The sequence below is a fragment of the Melozone crissalis genome, unplaced genomic scaffold (assembly GCF_028551555.1).
Source record: "Melozone crissalis strain CALT ecotype California unplaced genomic scaffold, PUWL_Pcris_2 ptg000007l_1, whole genome shotgun sequence".
Taxonomy (NCBI): Eukaryota; Metazoa; Chordata; class Aves; order Passeriformes; family Passerellidae; genus Melozone; species Melozone crissalis.
The window spans coordinates 3,127,083-3,152,688 of record NW_026535785.1 but is presented as its reverse complement, the minus strand read 5'-3'; the positions used below and the strand labels follow the sequence as shown (position 1 = coordinate 3,152,688).

The following is a 25,606-nucleotide window of genomic DNA, read 5'->3' as shown; positions in this document are numbered from 1 at the left end:
AAAAATCCAACATTTGCACAGAAAATCTGGAGACTCAAACCAGTATTTATCCCAAATTCCCCGAAGTGCAGAGGCTGGAATACTGAGGTGAGTTTTCACACTGAAAATGTTTTCCCACTCACCTCAGACAACCTGGGTGGGAACAAGATGAGCTTAAAGGTCCCTTCCCAAGTAAATCTTTCCATGGTTCTATAATTAAATAAGCAACTACACCAGAGGATGAAGAAAAGGGAATGATCAAGAAGGGCTAAAAGAGTATAGCTTAAAATTCTTAATAAGCAGAGGAATCTCTTTAATTTGGAGCAGTTAATTAATATAAATACAAATTAATTACCAAAGGATTCAAGACTATTTCCCTGAAGCTGCTTCAATCTAAATATATATGAAAAAAAAAAAACCCTGACATGTAGAGAAGTTAATCAACTAAGACTTCAATTCATTAGTTTATTCTTTTTTACATAAAAAAAAGAATTACAAGATAAGGATTTGAAAAGCCGAGTAAACCGGATTTCACACGCACACATTTGCCAAGTCACAGGGTCCAACCACCTGGAGTGCTATTTTGCTATTTTCTGATTTTCCCATTGAACAATTTACACAGTAAGAGCCTCAGGACAAAGCCAGACACCTTTTTTTCCTCCCCAGTCTTTAAGATGTGCAACTCAACCTGCACAGAATCCTGTGGTATTTCCAGCTTCCCCCTCAGTTTTGTTCACAGGACTGCAATTCCAGTGGATTTCCACCTAGGAAGGCTCCAGCATTCCACAGCACCACCCTCCCCCAAAAGCAAAGTGAAAACACCCCAAAGTATTGCACAGTTTTGTTCACAGGGCACAGGCAAGAAATGGATCCCTCAGTGCCTTCAGCCACGCCATGGAACAGAAACTGATGGAGCTGGGATCAGGATGCACGAGGAGACGGAGCAGCAGGGCACTGAGAAAGGAAACAGCTCCTGCAGGGCACAAGGGGTGGAATGCAGAGCTCTGAGCTGCTGCAGGTGGGACAGGTCACCAGTGCCACTGGCTGAGCAAAAGCAAGAACAGGACAATTTTAAGGCAAGTCCCAAAACAGGGAGCTATTGACTTCCTAGGCACGATTTCAAGCTATGCATCAAGGCTCCTGCTTTATCCTTTATATGGTCAGTCATTTATAGGTTAACAATAATACAAAAAATAGTCTAAATGTCATTTTTAAAGAATCAACTTTTAGCTGGATTTTTATTACTTGCAGCTTGCATTTCATTACTTGCAGATTTATGAACATTTTTTAGCACTACTGTTGTTTGTCAGGCCCACATAAAGCAGTTCTAGATCTATATTGCTCTCGTTTCTTCAAAGTAGTTTTGGTTGGAAATGGTTAAATTCAAAAGAATATTGCAGATGTTTCTACATTTAAGATGTGCTGTACTTGAGAAAGGAGGGAAGTTGCCTCTTTCTCTGCTGTCTTTGTCCAAGGGATCATGAACAGCTTTCCCTCTATGAAGGGTCTGTACAGCAAAAAAGGGGCAGAGCCAGACCCTACAAGGACAAAGTGTTTGCAGTGAATGACCCCCAGTTTGTCACTCAGTGTCACCTCACACTGCAGGACACTGGTCCCACTCATCCCTGCACAGTGCACACCTGAGCTCCTCTGCAATCAAAGCAGGTGGAACTGGAAATGAACATCCCAGGGCAGGATTTGGCCCCCAGGCAGTGAAAATCCAGCCTTTCCCTAAGTGCCAGATGGGATGGGCACTGCCAAACACAGGCCATGCTTTAGGGAGCCTGGGCAGGGTGTGACAGTGCTGGGCACCAGTCCTGGGCAGCACCTGCACCTGAGGAATGTGTGGGACACACAGGGACAGCTCTGCTTATCAGGACAAGCTGAAAGAGAAAGGAGAACTGAACAAAGCACAATTCCCTGAAGTCTGGACTGACAAGGAAGGCTGTGTCTCATTGGAGATCAACTTCCACCACAAGGCTCCTCCTAATGATTGACAACTGCATCCAAGGACTTAGACAGACTCATTATAAAAACACACAGGTAATTAATTCCCCAGACATTTATCAAATAAAAAGGGTTTAAAACAAAAAAATGGGGAAGTAATCTCAGAAAATAAATTACAGTAGCATGACAACATTTGGCTTCTTTAGTGTGACCACGTGCTTATCCTGCTGTGAAGATCATGGCAGGTCCAGTTCCTGTCTCAGAATTAATGAGATGTCTGTGACAATAAACGTAGAAAACTCTGCTTGCTACAAGCAAATGTCTGATATCAGTTTCACCTGGTCACAGATTATATGTAGACAGCCTTCTCTGGCCCCAAAATAAATACTATATAGGATTCTTGCAAGTTCCAGCATCTTTAGGCTCAAACAGAAAACTCAGGTCCTCCTTTCTTCCCTCGCAGGAGAAGCCTCCTGATGCGAAATCCTGCGAAGGGGTTGATCCACAGCAGAGAGGGCTGGCCCCCAAACACAGATTTCATCCCTTCCCAGCGCAGCCTGCGCTCCCACGTTGGCTTTTCACTCTTCAGTCTCTCAATCTCCTGCAAATAAACACAGGCAGGCATGTCCAAGGTTTAGTTTAATCTAATATAAAACCTGGTCGTAAAAACCGGGCTTGCATTTTTATTGTGCTGTTTCATTGTGTTGTGCCTCAGCTGATTAGCTTCTTACTGTTATTTATTAATTATTAAGGGAGAAGTTAGAAAGTGTTTTAGCCCTGTGGGTAAAGGGCAGAAGATTTAGAACATAAAAAATATACAAGAAGGTTGATAGCTCTACCTCTTTTCCCCAAAACTCCCAGAAAAGCTGATGGATCCACGTGCAATATCCTACACTACAAGTTGTTTACTCAGCTGATGAAAGCAGACAATAAGGCTCCTGCTCCACAATTACTGCAGGCAGGATTACTCTCCCAATGCATTATTTTGATGGTCATTTTTTGTGCTTCCCACTAATGAAGGCTCAATATTTACCAGTTGTTTTGCACTTACTCCTCAGTACATAAATACACTTTTAAACATGAGAAAATATTGAGCAGTCACAGGATTCAATTTCCTTGTGTTTCCAAGCAATTATTCTCTCCAGGTGTGACACTGCAGATCTAAGGACACAGGAGCCAAAGGCCCAAACTGCTTTATCCTCTGATAAAATGTATCACAAAGAGGTGAGAGAGAATGATTTTTCAGTGTAAACCTGAGAAAAGCAGACACTTCCCATGGCACCCAGCAGGAATTTCTACGGGCTGAGAAGGGAAAGTCAAACCTCAACTCAGAAGCTTTGCATTCTTTGTCATTTTAAACCAAATTACAAAATGTCAAAAAAGCAAACAGTGCAAGAACTTCTGTTAGAAAGCAACCCCCAGTAACCCATCCCAGCCTTCCCCCAAGTGCAGAAAATAAAAATGACGAATTCGTGAAGTTTTGCAGCTTTCTCTGAAATAAGAGCCTCTCCTCATGCAAACAAAACCACATCTAATCACATCTTCCCAGAATAAATGTTACAGAATATAAAAAAGTCAAGGTTTTTACCGTTTCATCATTGCATATTGAGTGGATTTGGGTGCCAAACATGACTGCAGTGAAAGTGAGAAACAGAAAACCCTCAAGGCACAAGAAGATCATCAGGATCACAGTTACAGGTGGGGAGAAGTCACTGCACTCTGTGAAAATGAAATATTGTGGTTACAAAAAAAATCCAACAGCAAATTATAGAGCATGTCCTACATGTCTGACACTTGAAATATTATTTCACATTTAAAACAAATTTCTGATTTTGCGGCAGCTTTATTTGCTGATCAAGAAAATAAAGAATTTTATGGAAGAAACACTTCTGGCTTCACATAAAGCACATGGTAACTATTTCTGCAATCCTGCCTCAGGATTTCAAGGCTATCAAATAAATGTTTGCATGTGAGGGGACTGAAGAACTCAGAACTGAAAATAAGAGAGCAGCTTGGAGCTTCCTGCAAGACAGAGGCTGTAAAACCATCCCCTGTCAGCCCTGACTGCTAATACAGATGTTCCACTTGGCTGTCATTGCTTTATTACTCTTTTTATTTTAATTCTCCACACAAAGTAATCAAATTCTGCCTCACACATCTCTGGAGAGGCCTCTGATCACCTGATTAACTCAATTATATTTAAACAGGGATAGTGTACAGAAGGTGAATGTTTCAAGTAAAACAAAGTTCTAAGATTCCATTCATTTAATGAAATACTCAGAAAAAAAATAAAAATCACATGGATTTCCCTGTTGCTTCACATACCAAAAGCACAAGAGCAGAATGAGCTCTGGCAGACTGGAACAGTAAGAAATACAAGCTAGAAGCCTAAATAAAAAAAAATAACTGGGATAGTTTAGGGAACTTCTGTTCTGCAGAAGCCCCACAGCTGAGTTCTAGTAATGGAATGAGGGAGAAATCTGTTTAAATTTCAGGTGCCATTCCCAGAACTGAGGTGGGGCACACAAAACCCAGATTTAGATGATTTTGTGCTGAAGTGGCTGAGGACCAGCTCAGTTTCCTTCCTCCTACAGAGGTAGTAAATTACTACTGTGAGTAAAGGCAGTGAGAATGCCCCTGACAGCCACAGCTTACAGAAAATGACTGAATGAAAGGGAGAGAAAAAACCAGAAAGGAAAAGGAGAGTGATGGATAAACAGATCTGAAATGTTTTACTGAAAGATGGGGCTAAAACAGGAATGCTATGACTTTTCCCTAATATCTACTAGACAATGGTAATTAAAATTAAGTATTTATTTGCTCACCAGTCCACTGCCCTCGGACACAGGAGAAGAACTGAAATCCACAGAGTACAAGAGCATGAGCTGAAATTAGGGCTATGTACATCTGCAAACAAGAGACAGCATCATTCCACTCACTGCCACTGCATAAAACACAGCAAAACTTTGAGGAAGAAACTTTGAAACAACAGCACTAAATTAAAATGAATGTGGGTAGAAATCCCTTTCACAGAAAGAACAAACCCACCCAATTTAACAACACAATCATGTCCTAAAGCCATTACTCACCAAGCACAACCTAAATTGTTATAACCAAGGGAAATGCAGACTAAAATCAAACTGCTGCTGCTCACTTACCGTAAACAGAACAAAAAATCTCTGATTTTTCTCCCCCACACAATTGTTCACCCAGGGGCAGTGGTGATCCATCTTTCGGATGCATCGCTTGCAAATACTGGAAAAAAGGACAAGAGGCTTCTGCTGAGAAATTGTATTTGAAATTGTAGAAATTGTATTTGAAATTGTAGAAATTGTATTTGAAATTGTAGAACCAAGGGCAGCCAGTGGTCACAGCATGATGTGCTGAAATATTTCTTGACAAACTGCACACAGGGATTTTATTTGCATTTCTTTAAAGAAACTGCTTGTTCATTCTCACAACTCAGATTTTGGGTGCTCCAAAATGGACTGTGTACATAAAATACTCCTCAGAATAAAACAAATCCAGAACTTCAGACACCTGCAGCTCAGGTGTCTGAATTCAGTATTAATAAGACTCTCTCATTCAGACCCTTCCCTTCTGGAGAAGTTTTTGAGATAAAATAAATATTTCACTTTTACAGGCTTTCAAGTTGTAAATTTTGTTTGTGGATAAGAAGAAACCCAAGAAATTCACATCTTCAAGGGAGAAACTGTCACTCTTTGAGACCTCAACTGGCCATAAAATTCTAAACTTATGCAATCAAAATCTCAACTAAAGCCAGCTTAGAGTATCAAAACTCACTTCCTTAAGAGAAAATACAAGTATTGAAATTATATTAATTGAACCAGCACTTATCAAGTAGCTACTTGTCCATGAGTTCTTGAACACTCCTCTTCTCTGCTGGTTCTCTTGCTCCTGCCCAGTTTGGAGTCAAGGGTATGTCCACAGAAGTCTAATAAATGCTCCAATAACTCCAAATAAATACTCCAATAACTCCATTTTACATCTGCCACACAGCAGCAGAGGGCTCAGTTCTGCAGCCAAATGTGAAGAATTACACACCAAAAATGAAACAGTTGCAACATCTGTTGTAGCTCTTCATAAATCAATAGCTTGAGCAATGCTGATATTCCATTTTCCCAGCTTTGTACTTAAGACAGCCACACACTCAGTGTTCCAGATTTTCCCACAGAATATGCAGAATATTAAACATTTTCACTTCAGCAGTCACCAAGCCAAATAAGCCTAAAAAATGCAGGCACTGTTATTGAAATCTTTTTTTTTTGACAGAGGCTGATTTAGGTGTGGTATCTACAAGTGCTGCAGTGACAAAGCACAAAGCAAAGCTGGGTTATTGTCACTGGAGGGACAAAAGAGGGAGGTGTGGGAGGAAATCAGTGCTCTGAGGCAGAAAATAGAATCATACAAATGTGACAACTTAACAACTAAAGTGATTCAGCACGAGGCAGAACACACCATGTGCAGGTTATGGGGCAGAATCCCAAACGAAGCTGCCTTTGCTCTGGGCTATCAAACCCCAGCCCCACATTCCCTCTGCTTTTTGTTTTGTGGATATTAAAGAGGATTCATCCTCTGCTACAAATTATTTTTTAAATACAAGTGTAAATCCCAACAGCAGATAAACACTACAAGCACTCCCTGGTGCAGGAAAAGGGGGTATCACACAGGAGGAGACATTCAGGAGGCTCCTCCAAAGTCTTTCCTTGCTGCCTGCAAGTTCAGCCTCTCATTTCCCTGAGTGTCACAACCAGACAAGGCTCCTGATGTGCCACAGAATCCATGCCAGCACTGTAAAAAGCAATATTAATGAGAAGTGCTGAGTAAAACCTACCCAGGCTCAATCAAGCTGAAGGCTGGAGGATGTGAGGCGGGCAGGACTCCATTCTGCTCACTCAGAATTCCTCACAAGCCCGCACAGAGCTCTCACAAGAGCTCAGATATCTGGAACCCCGCCTTCATTCCTGCTCTCCCACCAACAATCTCACAGCAATGCTTCCAGCAGTGCCTCTGCCTTCTTCCTACCCCATCCCTTGTATTTTATTCCTTTTTATGCAGCAGGAGTTTGGGGAAATCCCTCCTCCAGCTGCACCCAGGGCTGTTCACAAGAGAGAAGCAAACAGAACAAGCAGCTGTGCATGGAGGAAAGTCTCTCCATGAACTCAGGCAGGTGCAATTACAGCTCTGAATGGCAAAGATAACATTCAGAAAGACACAGCTAAAGACTCAGGAGAAATGGGTGTGGGTAACAGATATTCCCTGGGAGCCTGGTGGAAACATCTCAGTGACTTTATTCAGAGTCCCCCACACACAAACACTCAGAACAGGCAGAAATGATGACAGCTGTGCTCCTTCAGTGAAAATGAAATCCCATTCACTCAGGATAGGGCTGAAAATGTTAACTGCTCACTAAAACATCACTTCAATTGCATCACTTGATTTCAGAGATGCTTAGCTGTAAATAAAAGGTTCTTGCTCTTTTCCCCATCACTAATGTGTATTATGAAACTATTTTTCTGCCTTAAAAGAACTTCTGTTGCAGTGTTGCACAACAATTTTCGTAACTACATCCTAAGAGTCTCTTCTGTTAATAATTTACTACTGAAAACATGCACTGTGGCTCTCTGAGTGTAAGTATTTCCCAACAGCAACCAACTTCAATTTCCATTTTCAAGCCTCTTCTATCAGCAAATTGCCACTTTAAATACTTGGGACTAGATCATCCTTTTAATGGGATTTGCAAACCAATACAAAAATTGGCAGCATAATCAAACAAACCCTTTTTCTGTTGGGCAGACTCCTGCAGTGATAAATTGAAGGCAAAGAATCAAATTAACAGAAACAAAGACAATTAAACCAGAAATGCAACTGCTGAGAAAAACATGACAGCAACATCACAACACCTTCAGGCTCTGGCTTTCTCTTTCAGATATTGTGTGGAGCCAGGGATGCACTGAGCAAGCCCCAAAATCACTCCTTTATCCTTAGGTAAAATATTTGATCAAGGATTAAAGGATTAAAACAATGCCTAAGACAGACAAAGCTGGATTCCCAAACAGGTGCTTGGGGAAAAAAAACCCCAAACTTTATAAAAATATAAATATCAGGTATTTCCTTTATCACAGACATTATCCATTCTTGCTCTGCTTTAAAAATAAATGCTGCTCAAATTCTTGCTCTGAAGGAGGCATTTGAGCTCCAGGATCTCTGGTACATAAGACAGAAAAAGAGCTGGAGTATTTCAACAGATGATGATGTCTTCACTTAGGACTCCTTCCAAATTAGCTCTGGCTTTCTCTTTCAGATATTGTGTGGAGCCAGAGATGCACTGAGCAAGCCCCAAAATGCCTCCTTTGCCCTCAAGTAAAATATTTGATCAAGGATTAAAACAATGCCTAAGGCAGACAAAGCTGGAACCCCAAACAGGTGCTTGGGGGAAAAAAAAACCCTTGAAAATATCAGCTTTATCACAGACATTATCAATTCTTGCTCTTCTTTAAAAAATAAATGCTGCTCAAATTCTTGCTCTAAAGGAGGCATTTGAGCTCCAGGATCTCTGGTACATAAGACAGAAAAAGAGCTGGAGTATTTCAACAGATGTCTTCACTTAGGGCTCCTTCTAAATGAGCAAATCCGACCAGGACCAAAATGTGGGAAATATTTTCCACAGATACCTGCAAGGTCTCTGTAGGAATCAACCTGAATATGGGATGAGGAAATGAGATGCAGGCCATGTTTGCAGGCTCCCAGCTGTCCCTCACGGACACAGAGGCAGGCCATGTGAGCTCTCCTGGATCCCCAGGGAGTTTCTGGGAGCAGCTGTGCTGCCTCCACCCCCAGCCATCCTCCAGTGAGCCCTCCTGAGCCGACAAAGCAGCAGCAGCAGCATCCCTGCACAGCCAGGGACGTGCACCTGAGCAAAGCCAGCCTAAAGCACACACAGAGCAACTGGAGAGCATTCCATCCTCCCCTGTTTATCCATGGAACTTCTCCCTTCACACTCCAGATCCAAAATCCCACTCAGAGCTGAGAGAGGAACAGGAGCTCCATGCCAAGGCCGAGGATTTATAAATGGCAGCAGCTCCTCAGCCGTAGCACTGAGCACTGACACACACATGAGGCTTTTAATTTAGAACCCACAAAGCTCCAGAATCATCTCAGAGTCCTGACAAGACTCTGCTCTGTTCTTTTGACAGGCACCAAGGCAGAGATTTCGATTTCGTACTTCTCACAATTCAAACACATCACTCCCCACACCTAGAGAGCCACCAGAAGCATTTGCATCTTTATGTAAGCCCTGATTATGCAGGCACAGCTATTTTCTACTGGCACACAATAAACACTACAAAAGCATTTCCACAGTGCCTAAACACTCCAAGGATTGAGAATTAAAAATATACATTTACTATCTCCTCCATAGCGTGTTTAGTTCAAATGATCATTATTTCTGTCCTTATTCAAATGGATTTTCAGTAAGTGGAAGTGCATTTAACCCATTATTCATGCAACTTTGGGAAAATAATCTGCCAATTCACAAATAACTTCAAATGCACTGCAAAGAAGAGATAACACAAAGTAATAATTTTAAACTACTCTAATTTTGTTAAGACTGCAGGAGTCACTTCTTAAATCAGCTCCCTCAGAAATTTGAGATTCTTTTCTTTGCCCTGCATTACCCACAGCAGAGCACAATAACTGGAATGATGCACAGGAAAAGATATTCACTGATCTAAATTATTTAAGACACCAGAGCACAGTTATTGTAATAAAATCTTAGAGTTTCTTACTTCTCTCCCCTCATCCACAGTCATTTTTTGTACATTACACTTACAAAATACTCTGCAATGCAGGAATTTGAAAGTTTAGTGGATACCAAAAGAAATTTGTGGGGGAAAAAACAAACAAATATCAGGATTGTTATTCCAGGCCTCCAAAAGCAGAACTCTGGAAGGAACTCTGGCATACCTGCAGTGGTGTGCACGCTCAGGTTTGATACTACAGCACTTGGGACATTTGTAGATCACTTCTCCTGGTTTCAGCTGCAAATTATCCATGTATTCTTTAGTGGCATTTCCTTTGGGCACAGCCCCCTGAAATCATTTCAATTAGAGGAGAAAAAGCTTCTTAAATGGCATGAGAGCATTTAAAAATACATTTCATAGACTTCATAGCAGTAACCTCAGGATAATTGCTGAAATAAGTTCATTTATTCAAAGCCAGTCTGCTATAAGCCAGAATCAATTCCAAATGAATAAATTACCTCTGCTTGACCTCAAATTCAGCTTTATTCCAGCAAGACTCATCTCTGGCCAAGTATTAGCTTAATTCTCATAGAATATCCTGTCACCAGCCCACAGAAATGAAGAGGGAGACACATCTTACCCTGCAGACAAGCACTGCCCATCATTTCTGAGGAGTTACACTGAATATCTCTTGTGGAATTTGATTAATGGGTGAAGCCATCCACAAAAATCAGCAGCTACTTGAAAGATGTTATTTCAACTGTCTGAAGCCAGGGTTTAACCACCTGCCCCAAGTTTTTGAGAAATGTAATTTTCTTTCCTAAAATCTTTAGCTTGACCACTGTTAGCAGGACCAGCAATGGCTCCTTTACTCTTCTTTATTGTGCAGCTTCGTGGTAAAGAGTTGATTCAAAAGAAAAATAATTGATTGGGAAAAGAAATTAACTTTTAGTGATTAGTTCTCTGATGTGATTATCACAGAGCTGCATCCTGAGATCAGGATCTAAATTTGGATTAGTAAGGAGAAAATAATTCAGCATCATCGTCACCCTGCTCATTGATGGAGATAAAGCCTTATCTGTGAGGGGAAGTGATTGTGAAACAAACTGGGATGTGGCAGCCAAGTGGATTTTCTGTACCACTGCTCCAGGTCAGCACTTCCTTCACACAGGGAGAGCCTTCTGCAGGTCAGCCTGAGCCAACTGCAACATTCTAGAATTAATTCTCATTCAGAAAAGCCCCCTGGCAACATCAGCACTTGACACAGACACCTTAAGAACATCTGGGACAGAATAAAGAACCCAGCAGGAACTCAGATTCCACTGCCAAACACCTCTCTGCTCAGGGGAGTTTTGGTTACCTACAGCCTGGAATAATAAATTTGTGTTTGTGTTGGCCAAGACAAGCCCAGGTCCTGTCCCAGGTGAGCTCTGTGGCTGAGTGGTGCTCCAAACCTGACCAGGTGCTCACAGGGACTTCCTTCAACACTCATGTTCTACTCCTGAGCTGAATTTTGCAATCTGAACATTCTCACCCAGTTAATATTTGGTGTAAACATCTCACATTTCCCTATTCACCTGCCACAAGGATCAGAACCTCAGACCATGCTTTCAAGCATTTTGCTGACAAAAATACACTCTATTTCAAAACCATCTTTCACAGTCACAGCCAGCCAGCAAAAAAATCTATTTTTTATAGTTACAAGTGTAAATTTAATTCACTTGAGTTTTGAGGCAGTTCATTCCTTTCATCTTAGTTCCTATCACACAGTTGTGCCTTCCATTCTGGGAGTCAGCACGAAAGGAAAAAAGCAGTGACTCGTCTCAGTTTGCATCATAAAAAACACCACAGGTCTAGAAAGACACCCAGCTTTACCAGCTCATCTTTATAAGCAATAAATCCTTAAACCATTAACTCTCTGAGCTGTCACAGTTTGTACAAGTTGTGATATTTCATCACTGGGTGTGGACAGAAGTAAATCAAAGAGCTAGAAAATCATTAACTACAACACCCTGCTGGGTTTTTGAATGTTTCTCTATACACTGGTGCTGGAGAAAAATCTCCATTTTTCTCCAAATATCTGGAGAAAATAGATGTTTTTCCCAAATTTATTCCTTAAAAATAGTAATAGATTTTAGTACAAAATCAACCATTTAATCACTTGAAATCTTGAGGAGTAAAAGTTCTAAGAAATGAGCACTTTCAAGACCTCTTACACCTACAATGCTTCACTGTGTGTTCAGCTTAAATCTCCCTTCCCTTTCCAAATATTCAAGGACAAAAATGCAGGAATCACATGAGACAGTGGTTTTTCCACTATGCCAAGTGTGCCTGAGGTTTTGCAGCACATCCACCTCTGAATGTTTTTCCATGGGAAGCATGGGAGCATTTCAAGAGATGCAGAAGGATGAAGGTACAAATTTTGAAAATAAATCTGATGAAAAAAAAGTAAGCAAAATGAGGACAAGGAAGACTAAACTTTACTAGCTACTTCAGGACCTGGAGTAATATTTTACTGGGTTTTTTTGAGTCTAACACTTTTATAAATTTTATATTGACTGTTCTATGGTTTCATTAATAGAGTAACAGGAGAAGTAGAGGTACAATCCTGATGATAAGCACAGGTGTCATCCAAACCTTGAGGGTTTTGAATCTGACATGAGGATTTTGAATCTAACATAAATATTTTGACTCTAACACAAATATTTTGAATCTAGCCCAAGGATTTGAATCTAACATGAGGATTTTGAATCTAACATGAGGATTTTGACTCTAGCATGAGAATTTTGACTCTAGCATGAGAATTTTGAACCTAACACGAGGATTTTGAATCTAACACGAGGATTTTGAATCTAACACGAGGATTTTGCCTCTAACACTACTTTTCCCAGAAGACTTCTCCAAACTTCTGTGCAGATGGATGGGACAATCCAATGCCAAAGAAGTCTTGGATACTTACTGGATCAGTCAGCATAGTCCTCAGGTGTGACGACAGAGCCAGCACTGCCAAGCAGTTAAAGAGAACCCCGTTGATCACGGAGTACCAAAAGTCTTTGGAAGGCAGCAACATGACAAAAGTCACTACAAAGTCTGCATAGACCACCAGGAGCCAGGTCATGATGGCACAGACCATGCCACAGCCATCCCTGATGAACCAGACCCTGTCAGCCATGTCAGCCTCCGAGGAGGAGGAGGAGGAGGAGTCGTAGCTGTCATTGTCGGCCAGGAGCGGGTGGTGCTCGACATCGCGGAATCGGTGCCCTGATGACTGCATGGTTTGCTGGCCTCGCCCTGCAGGGACAAACACAGCACCACCACCACCATCATCATCATCGTTATTCATTATTAATGAGGAGACAGAGCACAGCTGGCTCTGGGGTTTTGTTTCTGGGAGATAAAGCATGGTCAAGTTCAAAACAGAGCTGGGATTCTTTCTGATCGACACCTGAGCGATTCTGGGAGTGCAGAAAGATGAATATGAAAGAAAGGGGGACAGGTTTTAAGGTTTTGATTTTCTTTGTTTGTTTTTAGTTTTGTTTGTTTGTTTCTTACTTTGCTTTTATTTCTTATTATTCTACTCTAATGTCATTGGTAATAAATTAACCTGATTTCCCCAGGTCAAGCCTGTGATGGTAATTGCTGACTGATCTCTCCTGCTCTTACCTTGACCCACAAGGCTTTTTTTAATATTTTTCTCTCCCCTCTCTGAGAGAGCAGCTTTGGTGGATGTCCAGCCAAGGTTAACCCACCAATAACATCCAACTTCAATGCCTGACAAAGGGATTTTAGACTGGTTTCACTTCCATCGTGCTGTGCTCATACACCACTCCTCCTCTTCTGTCAAAAACTCAACTTCTCTCTTTTATCTCAGACTAAAATGGCAAAGTCTTCATTAAATTACAGCTCATGTCTCTTTTAAAACAGCAGATTATGGCACCAGCCTGTTGACTTTTCATTCTGCTCCAGCAAGTGAGGAAGAGTAGAAAGAAACCAGGATGGAAATAAAGCTGTTCTAATACACTGCTCACAACAAACAACGCAGCAAGTCAGAAAGCAGCTAAATTTGTTGATAAAAAATGTTATTGTTTAGGAAAAACCACAAGATCTATTGGATAACTTATCAAATGGTCTCAGATCAGCCCAACCTTAAGGGAAACAAATGGTTCTGGTTAAATGAACATGGCAACAGATTACATGAATCAGATTTTCAAAGAACACATTAATTAATTTAATTTCATGAAACTCTTTTAAGGCTTTGTTGTCCTTCCAACATGGAGCCAAAACCAGACATGAAGCCTTAACAGTTCTCATGAAAACAGAATTATTTCCCAGACATCTCCCCCAAAGAAAGATATGGAATGAAACTGAAGTGCTACCAACAAACATGAGACAAATTAAAACTTCAACATTAGGCCTCAAGAATATCCTGCTGCTTTAAAGGTATACTGTGTTCTAAAAATCCAATTGATTCCTGCTATTAAAGGCCTTGTCTGAGAGAAACCTGAAAGCATTTCTATTGATTTATCACAGGCACACAGAGGTCTCCCTTTTCCCCCCTTATTAATGGCAGCCTGTACATGACTGTAGGGATTATGGCACAGCAATTTCAATTTCCATCCCAAGATATTGAATATGGGATCACTTTGTTCCTCTAGAATGGCCCAAGTTGCCATTACCAGGTGAAGACACTGGCACTGAGATGGTGTTTGATAAAGCTGTGTTGGTCTAAATCCTTTAAAAATTCTTTATCAGGAATCAGAAAAACACATAACACAAGAAATCCTTCTGATCCTTAAGCCTTGATGTCAGAACCAGGCAGGAGCAATCCAAGAAACCAGAAATGAAAATAAATCCATGCAAATGCAGCAGAGAGATGTGAGAGCAACTGCAAAAACAGCTGGGAAGCTCCCAGGACACTGTGAGGTGTCTGAAGGACATATTCTCTGCTTGAGGAACAGAACAAACTGAAATCCAGCTCTGCTGCTTGGATCTAGTACAATTTCTTGGAGCTAAATTGTATTTTCTGTTCACACATTGGGGTTTTTTTGGACAAAATTCCTCTCTCTCACCAGAATGCAGCTGCTAAGCCAAGGATGAAGATGTCACACACAAGAAAATTACCTTAGGAAAGAATGAACTTTATCTCCTTCAAAAGTAATTTAAGCTTAACTTAACCTAAATATGGCCCTCTTTTCACCCAGTTCAAATTATCCTGATTTTTCTTAATGTTCAGAATTAAAACCACAATCTGTTCCAATTAAGTCAAATAGCACTTTGGGACATCACCAGCCCTTGTGGTCAAGAAAATTTAAGTGTCATAAGAATACATAATTAGCAGTTGAAACATGAAGATAACCATGCAAATCAGTTATTACTTCAAAAAAAAAAGGGTTTCTAAAATTTTAAAGCATGTTTTAAGTATGGAATTGCACAGAATTACTGCATTCACTTTGCTTAAATATCTTAAAGACAACCAAAAATTTTTAGCACAATAAAGAAATCCAAAACAAAACAAATACCTCAAAAATGTTTTGTATGTTATTCTGACATCCTGTCCTGCCTTTGGCTTATCCCTGGTTATTCACATAGTCATGTCTGATGTGATCTGCAAAGACATCACCAACAAACTGATTAGCAAAGCTGCACCAGGAAAATATTGTTAAATACAAATAATAGTAGACATTAATAATAGAACAGAAAAATATACAGAATAATAATAGAATAATAGACATCAGTAGTAGCACTCTGAAACTTGCTGCATGTAGCTACAATGAAAAAGTCTGTGTTTTATTTAGAAACCAGGTACTTGAAACCTTGACATTTTTGGCTGTTAACTTTTGGAATCACCACCTGGCACTTGGAGCAGGATTGCAGCACAGAACCTTGCCTTTCATTTCTATTTGGGGAAGAGAACAGAAGAGCTGTGGGCCTGAATTGCTGTCTGGTTAAAGTGCTTAAAGAAGCACCTAAGGTTTTCTTCTTCATTGGTTTTATTTTCTATTTATTTGAAGTAAATTTTGAGACATTGAAATCACTCTTATTTGCAAGGTTAACTTAATATATTTTGAAAGTAACATAAGGATTGTGACATTTCAGAGCCACGGCAAATACAAAGTCACTTTCTTGAAAAGCTTCTGAAAGCAGCTGGTTAGAAATAGATACTCCAAACACAACATTACTGTGGAGTTCTTCAGTACCCATTTTCAAAAGTGTCCAGCTCAAGGGGAATTGAAAAAGAAGTCTCTTACCTTATTTAAACAAACCAAAACATTCTACTGCAAGACTAGGCAGTAATGCAAATGTTTGTTATGAACATATCAGAATCATTGAATAGATTGGGTTGGAAGGGACCTTTAAATGTCACCTAGTGCCACCATCTACCATGGGCAGGGACATCTCCCACTATCCCAGGCTGCTCCAAACCCCCAAAACCTGAGTTTGGACATCCCTGACAGAGCTTCACCACCCTCACTGTGAAAAACTTCTGCTACCAAACCCAACTGACTCTCTTTTAGTTTAAAACCACCCCCTTATCTCCTGTACCACTGCAGGAAGCTGTGACTGCTTTGTGCTTTGCTGTACAAACAAGCTTTTAGACTTCCCTTAAACTTCACAATATTGTGAAATGCACAGCCATTAAGTTGTCACCGAGGTGGCATCTGGTGGCAGCTGAGCAGAGAGAGGAGCAGACAGGCTGAGTGTTGCCATTAATGTGCAGTGCCACCCACCCGTGGGGAGCTGGGGATGGCAGTGACACACTCAGCCCTGCAGGTGACACATTCAGCTCCCAGCCATCGGCTGCTCCTGGAGAGCTCACTGCTGAGACAGGGACGTGATTTGTTCCCTCAGCCCCGAATCACAACTGCAATCCTGTGCAAATCTGTGTTTGTCACAGCCTCACCAGCTCCTGGAGAGCTCACTGCTGAGACAGGGATGTGATTTGTTCACTCAGCCCCGAATCACAACTGCAATCCTGTGCAAATCTGTGTTTGTCACAGCCTCACCAGCTCCTGGAGAGCTCACTGCTGAGACAGGGATGTGATTTGTTCACTCAGCCCCGAATCACAACTGCAATCCTGTGTAAATCTGTGTTTGTCACAGCCTCACCAGCTCCTGGAGAGCTCATTGCTGAGACAGGGATGTGATTTGTTCAGTTGTTCAGTCAGCCCCAAATCCCAACTGCAGTCCTGGGCAAATCTGTGTTTGTCACAGCCTCACCAGCTCCTGGAGAGCTCACTGCTGAGGCAGGGATGTGATTTGTTCACTCAGCCCCTAACCCCAACTGCAATCCTGTGCAAATCTGTGTTTGTCACAGCCTCACCAGCTCCTGGAGAGCTCACTGCTGAGGCAGGGATGTGATTTGTTCACTCAGCCCCGAATCACAACTGCAATCCTGTGCAAATCTGTGTTTGTCACAGCCTCACCAGCTCCTGGTTTGTGTGCAAGTGTCCCCTCAGCTCAGCTTTGCAGGGATAATGGATTCAGGCATTCCCATGGGATCTGCCCACACCTGGGTCCCTGCAAGGGAAGGGGATCAATGTTTGAAAGCTCTCCCTTCATGAAGAGCTCAGCCTCCCCACTGACATGCTCACAGCTTCCCTCTACTCTCCATTTATTTGCTTCAATGCCTGTCCTAACCAAATTTACTCTTGGAGTACAAAAGGGCAAAGCATTACACTTCAACCTCTAACGCATCAAGCAACAGTTTTTCATTTGACCTTGTACAAATCTTTATTTAGCATGAGAAGATAACACCAAATTATTCAAAGCTTCATGCCCAATGTTGTTTGCACACGTGGTTATATCAAACCTGACCCAACCCTGTTCCACTCTTAGGTGTTATTTGAAATTCTCATCTGACCTGCACCTCACTGGTACTGAAACTCAGGTCTAAAATGCAGATGTACTCATGGAATAAAAAACCACACACAACTTTTGAAGAAGTTATGCTATAAACTCATGATCACCAAGATGGCCTTGTAAAACCATTGGGTTTAGTGGGAGAAGGTTGCAAAGGGCACTAGGAAGATAAACGACACAACACAACTAATTGTATCATAAGGCCCCTGGACTGGTAATTAAATCAAAAAAACAGGCACTTCAGGGTTAGGAACAGTCCTTTTCTCTGCTATTTTTTTGATGAACAGAAAAACATTGTAGGAAGAAAGAAAAGCTTACTTCTCTGTAATTTTTTTGAACAAGTAAGAATTTATACACAGGCTAAAAATCCATCAGCTGTCAAAGCAGAAATTTTTTTGGTTGCCTTTTCCTTCAAGCTACACAATGGACAGCTCCTAAGATTCCTCCCATTTCAGTGGTAACAGAATAAAGAAAAAGCCTTTATTTCAACATTTCTGATTTCTCTCCATAGTTGCAGAGACACCAACACATTAGAATAATAATCCTGCAGCACTTACATACAGTGGGTTTAAATCCCACCTGGAAGCAAACCAAAATTACAGCCCTGTGATCACCCTAAGAGGTTACAGCACAAACATTAACTCCAGGAACTTGGGAGTTTGAAGCAAACCAAGCAGGCAAAGCTCCTCCTGCACCCATGGGCAATTTGGAGAGATAAATATCTATCAGATAATGTCTGCACAGAGCCAGGTCTCATTCAGAAGAATCACCTCCTTTCATTACAGATCCAGGCAAACCAAGCTGCAAAGGCATTTAAAAAGTCAGCTGTGGCTGTTTTGATTCTTTTCCAGGGACCGTCTCAGCAATTTGGGAACCTGGGATGTCCTAAACACAGCACACACAGCTCTGGAGAGAGCAGCTGGAATAACTTGTGATGGAGATCCACGACACAACCCTGCAGTGTTACCATCACCTTATCCCAAATCCATGCTCAGGGGCACAGCTCACCATCCCTCCAAAACCCTGCTGTTGTTGTTCTTACAATAAATTAAGTGTTTATCTCTTGGATTTCCCATTTATGCCTTGCAGCCCTTTCCTTATGCTGGTCCATCTCTGCTCTCCTGCAGGCACACATTAATTCTGAACACAGAATTAATGGGAGATTATTTGTGTGCACGCATTGAAGAGAATATTCACCAAGCACATATTTAACACAGTCAAGTTTCAAGCTGTTGTTACAATTCTCCTTAAGCCAGCCCATCATGAAACACTGGAATTGCTCCTTTCCAGTTGTGGAAAGGGGATGTGCTGCTTCTGAATCTCCTCAGTATACAGAAATACTTCAGCATAACTATGAAGGTTTAATTGGGAAGTTGATAATCTAATTACTGATGTCTTTTTTTAAACTGAAAGAGAGAAATTTAGTTCAGATTTACAGAATGAATTGCTGCCTGTGAGGGTGGGCAGCCCTGGCACAGGTGCCCAGAGAAGCTGTGGGTGCCCCTGGACCCCTGGAATTGTTCAAGGCCAGGCTGGATGGAGCTCTGAGCAATCCCATCTGGTTGAGCACGTTCCCAGAGGGGCTGGGAACAAGGTGATCTTTAAGGTTCCTTCCAACCCAAACCATTTCTATGATTTATGGCAGTAGCATCTCTATAAACATCCTCAAAACCCAGAAATGAGAATCCACAGCAAAAGAAGTTATTAAAAATGCAAGAAAACAGCCTGATGCATGTACTCTGAACATGTGTTTATATGAAGTATTACAAAGCTTTGCTATCAGACATGGAATAGATTTATGCTACCAAAACACTTTAATAAAAGCACAAAGTAATACCAGAGATGTTCAACAGGATATCTATTCAATAACAGATCTTTCACTCTGAAATGTGAAAGTCAAAGAAAATAAATTACACCTGACTTTGCTGCCCAGCAAAGAACATTATCTGATCCAGCAAGAGCTCACTGGGCACAGCAGCAAGGACAAAAGGCTCCTGGATGAAACAACCTTCACCTGAGAAGGACACGAACACAATCTGTGGCTGGGCTTTGATTTCTGCCTCTTCTGGATCAGGGCCACAGCCTCAAATTCAGATTAGAGCCCATAGGCTGCAGGCTCACACCAATGTCAACATTGGTATGTGAAAGCTGAAAGTTTTACCTCTTTGCCAACAGCAATGGATCACATCCTACTTGAGAGAGCAATTTTTTATTTCTAATTTTTGCATTCATCAGGGCATGCTCTGCCCTCACACTCCACTGAAGAGAGCTCAGGTATCACACACAGTGATTGCTCAACCTGGCAAGCACATTTTTATCTTAGCTATTATATCCACATCCATGTCCACGTCCATGTGATTCTTCTTCCCAGGTTCAAAAAATAATGTTATTGGTCAAGCTATTCTCACTAGCAACTTCCAGTATTCATTAGAGGAGTGCTCAAGCCTTTGTTTCAATTGTTCCTCATGTTGAATTGCTCCTCATTTCATATTTCCACTATATTCTTCATGTTCAGCCATTCAACCACTGCAAAATTCCATCTATTCACTTTCTTTAAAAGCTCTCCACCCTCATAAAAGGCACAAAAAAGAAATCTTCAGATCTGTATGATACAAAATATCCCATGCTAAAGGAAAACCAAGAAGGGAGATAGAGTATTTAGAGAGATAAAAGTATTACCAATTCCTTTCAGCCACAAAGAGATCTCAGCTATTTAACTCTAATCTCAAACCACTAAAATTTCACATCAGTTCCATCGCCTAATGAACCAGTACGGCTCCTTTTTATCTGCAAATTTTCAAAGCCAGAGAGCATTCACTTCAAAAGAGCTAATTTAGGTCTGTTAATGTGAACAGTCACGGCGACTTCAACCTAATTATGTCTCCAGCAAAGCAAACAGTTACATCACTGTAATTCTGCATCCCGATACCATCACACCAGTGGATATTCAGTAAAAAAAGTAGAGACTTTTAATTCATAACGCGTCAATTACCACCTGATTTGGACCAATTTACCGGATTTGTCCAAGGTGGACGGACCACCTTTACTTAACCCGGAAAAGGAACATATATTATTTATATATGTTCGAAAAATAGCCAGTGATTTCCCAATCCCTTTTTTTCCTCGGCACAGATCACACTCACGCCGTGCTGCACGAACCCACCCTCTCGTTTGAGAGCTATTTGCATTCCCACTTCCTACAAGCGCCGGGAAATGAGGAAAAGGAGAAGCACAGAAATGAGGGGAACTCCCGGAGCAGGGGCAGGGCAAGGGAAGGAGCGGGGCAGACACGGGAGGTGCCCGCTGCCCTTCGGCCTCCGCACCGGGCACCGGGGCACGGCCGCGCTCCTGCCCACAGCTGCCGGGGGAGAATTTCTAATTTTTTTGAGGGTGTAAATAACGCGGAAAGCGACATGAGACGCAGAAACACCCCACGAAGGGCGCCCACAGCGCTCAGCCCGGCCTGAGGCACCTCAGCCCCGCTCACCTTCCCCGCTCGCCCTTCCCGGGGCCACCGCGCTCCCTGCTGCGGGGACCCGCCGGGGGACCGCCAGCGGATTTACCTCAGCAGCGGCAGCAGCGGCGGCGGCGGCGGTGGCGGCGCGGCTGCCCTGGCGCGGTGGGGCGCTGGGGCCGGGCCCCGGCCGCTGGAGCTCCGCGCCCGCCGCCACCGCGCCCGCGGCTCCCGAGGCTCCCCAGGAGCCGCAGGATCCCGGAAGCGGCGGGGGCGGCGCTTCCGCGGGAGGCGGAAGGGACGCGCGCGCGGCTCCGCGCAGGCGCGGCGGGCGGGGCGCCCTTGGCGCGGCCCTGAGGGCAGGGCTGGGAATGGGGGTGGAACTGGGTACCCCCGCAGCGCCCTCATGGAGCGGGCACGGAGGGCAGGACATGGGCACAGGCACTGGCACACCCGCAGCGCTCTCATGGAGCAGGCACGGAGGGCAGAGATCCTCCCATCCCGTCCTACCCCTGCCCCCGCAGGGACACCCGCAGCGCCCTCATGGAGCGGGCGCGAAGGGCAGGGCTGGGGCTGGGCTCACCTGCAGCGCCCTCATGGAGCGGGCACGGAGGGCAGCCCAGGGTTAGGCACACCCGCAACGACCTCATGGAGCGGGCTCGGAGGGTGGCGATCCTGCCGTCCCTTCCCACCCCGGCCACCGGCAGGGACACCGCCCGCTGTCCCTGGTTGCGCCGTGGTCCGACCCGGCGTGGGCAATTCCAGGGATGGGGCAGCCGCAGCTAAGCTGGGCGGTCTGTGCCAGGGTGTCCCCGCCCTCACGTGGGAGAATTTCCTCCTAATTCTAATCCAAACGTACTCTGTCAGTTTGAGGCCATTCCCTCTGGTCCTGTCACTCCAGGCTCTTATAAACAGTCCCAATTCCATCTTTCATGTGGGCTCCCTTCAGGTGCTGCCATGAGGTCACCTTGAAGTTTCACTTTTCCAGGTGAAGAATTCCAGCTCTGCCAGTCTTTCCTCCAGCAGAGCTGCTCCATCCTCTGATCAGCCTGGAGCCTCCTCTGGGCTCTCTGCAGCAGCTCCAGGTCCCTGATGTCCCCAGGTGGGGACATCACCCTGCCCCTGCAAGAACCGGGCACAGAGGCAGTGGGTACTCAGTTCTTTCATGAAGAATTTGTGCTTTATGTCAACACGTATTTTTGTGGTCAAATTCCATTACAGTCCCTCATTAATTTGTACTCATCCCTGGCAGTGCCCAAGGCCAGGCTGGATGGGGCTTGGAGCAGCCTGGGACAGTGGGAGCTGTCCCTGCCCATGGCAGGGGGAGGAATGGGATGAGCTTTGAGGTCCCTTCCCACCCAAACCATCTGTGATTCTATGATTTCACTTCTGAGAACATCAGGAATGTGATTTGGCACCTGATTCAAGAGCATGTTCAGCAGTTGTTCACTGTGCTTAAACATCAATAGTTAAATTGTTTGATACGGAAGTATTATATGACACTCATTCAGGATTTCCCACTGTGTATTAATACAGACCCAGTGGCTCAAAAAGTACAGGCAAAACCCTTGCAGTGTGTGAGCTGAGGATATTTTTAAAACAAAAATGGTGAAGGATGACAAACAGAAACGATGACAACTCGGGCACGGTCCTGCATCCTTTTTTTCTTGTAGCATGACCACCATCTAGTGGGACACGGGCAGCCAGTGCACAAGGGTGCTGTGTGCTGATAAGTGAGTAAAATACAGCTGCTCACGTGCCTGTTTGTCTCCTCTTCTGTGCTGAAATATTGGGGGCTTCTGTAAAGCTTGATTTTGCATATTTCTTCTATTTCCCAACAGCTGGTTGCACATACGAAAGGAAATTTGTCTATGCCAATGTCTCTGCTCTTCAAGTGTAATTATGTAAATATTTATAGACACAAAATCATAAGAGCTGATCGTTTTCTAAATCTGCCTTCTCCCTTGGTGTTTTCCTTAATGTAACTAATGTTATTTATGTAGGAATAAAAATGAAAACAAATAATATTCTCTTTTTTTTATTCCATTACAGTGAGTTTAACCCTTGAGAAAACTACCATTCATGTGCTTTTTATCTCAGGCTGGCTGAGGTACCAGAATTATCCAGGAGTTACAAAAAAGCTAGGTAGTGTGACATCTTTTTTCAGCAATATTGCAGATGCTTAAGACCTTATACAGAAGTTTAAATTTATGCTAACCAGAAATTCTTAAATGCAGCTTTTTTTTTCTTTGTGTTTTAGCACCACACATCGGTCACAGATTCCTGATTTCCTCCTGATCTTAAAAACAATCAGTTGAGTCTTTTCCTCCCCATATTTTAGCTGAACATGTGGAGCAACTCTTAGACTTGTTTCAATACACGGAGAGCTGGTGTTACACTAAAAACATCCCCAGGACTTTGGTTCTTCTGCAAGTCCTGATGGTTTGGAACCCATTCCCACCACAATTACATAATATTGCCAAGATAAATTGTTTGCCAGAGATAACTTCAAGCCCTCAAACAAATTACCTAAGAAATGTGGAAACAGGAGGTGGCACGAAACAAATTGTTTCCATGTCCTGTGCTGAGAGGAAGGAAGGAGCTTATCTCTGGTACAGATTCACACAATGCCTTCACCGTGGCCTGGGGAGAATCAGGGGGAGGCTGGGAATGCTTCACACATCAGGCATGAAATATTCACATTGCTCCTCCCCTCAGACATGCAAATATTGAAATTCAAATGGTTTGTGTAAGGATTCCAGCAAAGCTGCTCATGGATTGCATTGGGGAAAAACAAGAGTTTAGAAGAATCTGTCATTTATTGTAGCCCCTTCCACCTCAGGCAGAGGAGGGTTTAATTCTGTGCATGTTTGTAAAGTCCCAAAGGTTTGTCATTTGTGTGGATCTTTCCCCACTGATTACAGCTCTGTGTCAATAATGTGTTCAGATTCTAGCAAAGAAGAAAAGCTGTTTTTCATAATCCATACCCTTTGCAGCCTTTCTGTGGGCTGAGCCACATCTGCCGTGCTGCAGGTGCAGGATGATAACATTGTGACACATCTCTTTCTTTCAGGCTGTTCTCAATCCCTCCACAGCACAACCTGAAATATAAAAACAACCTTATTATTATTATCCCTCTGACTCTCTGGAAAACAACCTTATTGGCTCTCTGCCTGCTCTAGGTGCTTAACTTTAGGATGTGCCCCTTCAATATTGGCTGAAGCAATGGTGATTTACAGAAATTAATTTCTGAACCTCATTGTCTGAATCTCTGGTGCCTTCTGCCCTTCTCCTTTTAATTTATTTGCTGTGGCCCATGGACAGCTATAAATCACCAGAGAACAGCTGTGCCTGGTCTCAGAAAAGGGGAGCTGTGTAAAACCGAGGAACCTTTTTAAGAAGGTAAAAGGAACATCCAAAGTGCTAAAAGGTTTTGAGGGAACAACAGAAACATGACCACTGAGGCAGTGTAAGTGCACATCAGTATCAGGACAAACTGGGAAAAGGGCAAAAAGGAGCAGCAGAGCTCAGGAGGTCATTAAAAACAAGAAGAAAATTGAAAGAACAATAAGCACTGATCCATTAAACACAAACCAGGGCAGAGGTGGTCATAAAACCAAACTGAGGCACAGCTGAAACAAGGCAGAATAATGCACAATAAATGTTTTTGCAAGTAAAGGGGAATCTGCTGAGAAGTTTGGAGAGCTAACAGGGAGTCCAAACACCCAGGAGACAAAGAAAGCCCCAGTTCTGAGAGCCTCAGCTTTCTCCAAAGTGAGATTGGCTGCACTTCAGCCTCTCCTGAGAGGCTGGGTTTGTTTCAGTGCAGGAAAATGAGACTAAATGCTAACTGTAGAAGGAATAAAAAAGATCTCTTGCACAGCCAGCCAAAAGCCTTCAAAAATATGACTTCTAGAAATGGTACCTACAATGGTACCTGAGGAGATGCTGAGCTGCCTGCTGTGGGTGGGGTTTTTTGGTCCTTGAGTGAAATGGGTTGCTGCCTGTTGGCTGGAGCAGGCAGTGGGAGCAAGAGAAGGACTGGCAAGAGCCCAGTAAAACAAGATCAGAAACCATAGAATTATAGCATCATAGAATAGTTTGATTTGGAAGGATCCTTTTGCAGGTCATCCAGTACATCTCCCCTCTGCCATTGACATCCTTAACTAGACCAGGTTGCTCAAAGCTGCATCCAAATGTTTCCAGGGATGGGGCATCCACCACCTCAGTGTCAGTGTTTCACCACCCTCCTTATCAAACTCTTATTTCATATCTCTAATCTTAAACGGACTGTCCTTCAGCGATCTGCAGCAAAGAGTTGGGGAATAGAGCCTCACACCCGCTTTTCCTGCCGCGCATCACTAGAGGCTTTGCTCTAGTGTCCTTCCAGGAGAACTGCCTGAACTTCCCTTGGAGTGCGCAGTAACTAAACCCAGCAAATCCAACTTCCCCGCTGCGGAAATGACCGCGATCCGAGCCGGGACGGGGAGCGGCCCCGAGGCGGGGTTTGGGGGCGGCCGGAGCCAGCCCCGCACCGCGTCCCGCACCGCGTCCCGCACCGGGTTCCGCTCCCCGGTCCGCTCTCCCCGGTCCGCTCCCCGCG

General features: G+C 43.2%; 1 protein-coding gene across 1 annotated transcript; it reads right to left on the bottom strand.

Moving 5' to 3' along the window:
• Positions 1 to 1,865: 1,865 nt before the first annotated feature.
• Positions 1,866 to 15,294, bottom strand: ZDHHC7 (zinc finger DHHC-type palmitoyltransferase 7). Its single transcript, XM_054296131.1, has 7 exons — positions 15,209 to 15,294; positions 12,649 to 12,980; positions 9,913 to 10,037; positions 5,085 to 5,181; positions 4,752 to 4,833; positions 3,515 to 3,645; positions 1,866 to 2,527 (listed from the first exon to the last, which is right to left on the bottom strand). The coding sequence occupies exons 2-7, from the start codon at positions 12,961 to 12,963 to the stop codon at positions 2,351 to 2,353; spliced, it is 927 nt and encodes a 308-aa protein (XP_054152106.1). The 5' UTR covers positions 12,964 to 12,980; positions 15,209 to 15,294; the 3' UTR covers positions 1,866 to 2,350.
• Positions 15,295 to 25,606: the final 10,312 nt, after the last annotated feature.

What these genes read in the sequence shown, in the direction of transcription:
- ZDHHC7 (XM_054296131.1), bottom strand. Translation starts at nt 12,963, where the DNA reads ATGCAGTCATCAGGGCACCGATTCCGCGATGTCGAGCACCACCCGCTC. An exon ending in GAGCGTGCACACCACTGCAG is followed by an intron (nt 5,182 to 9,912) that starts GTATGCCAGAGT and finishes CCTTTTTTCCAG; the next exon opens with TATTTGCAAGCGATGCATCC. An exon ending in CAATATGCAATGATGAAACG is followed by an intron (nt 2,528 to 3,514) that starts GTAAAAACCTTG and finishes GTTTATTTGCAG; the next exon opens with GAGATTGAGAGACTGAAGAG.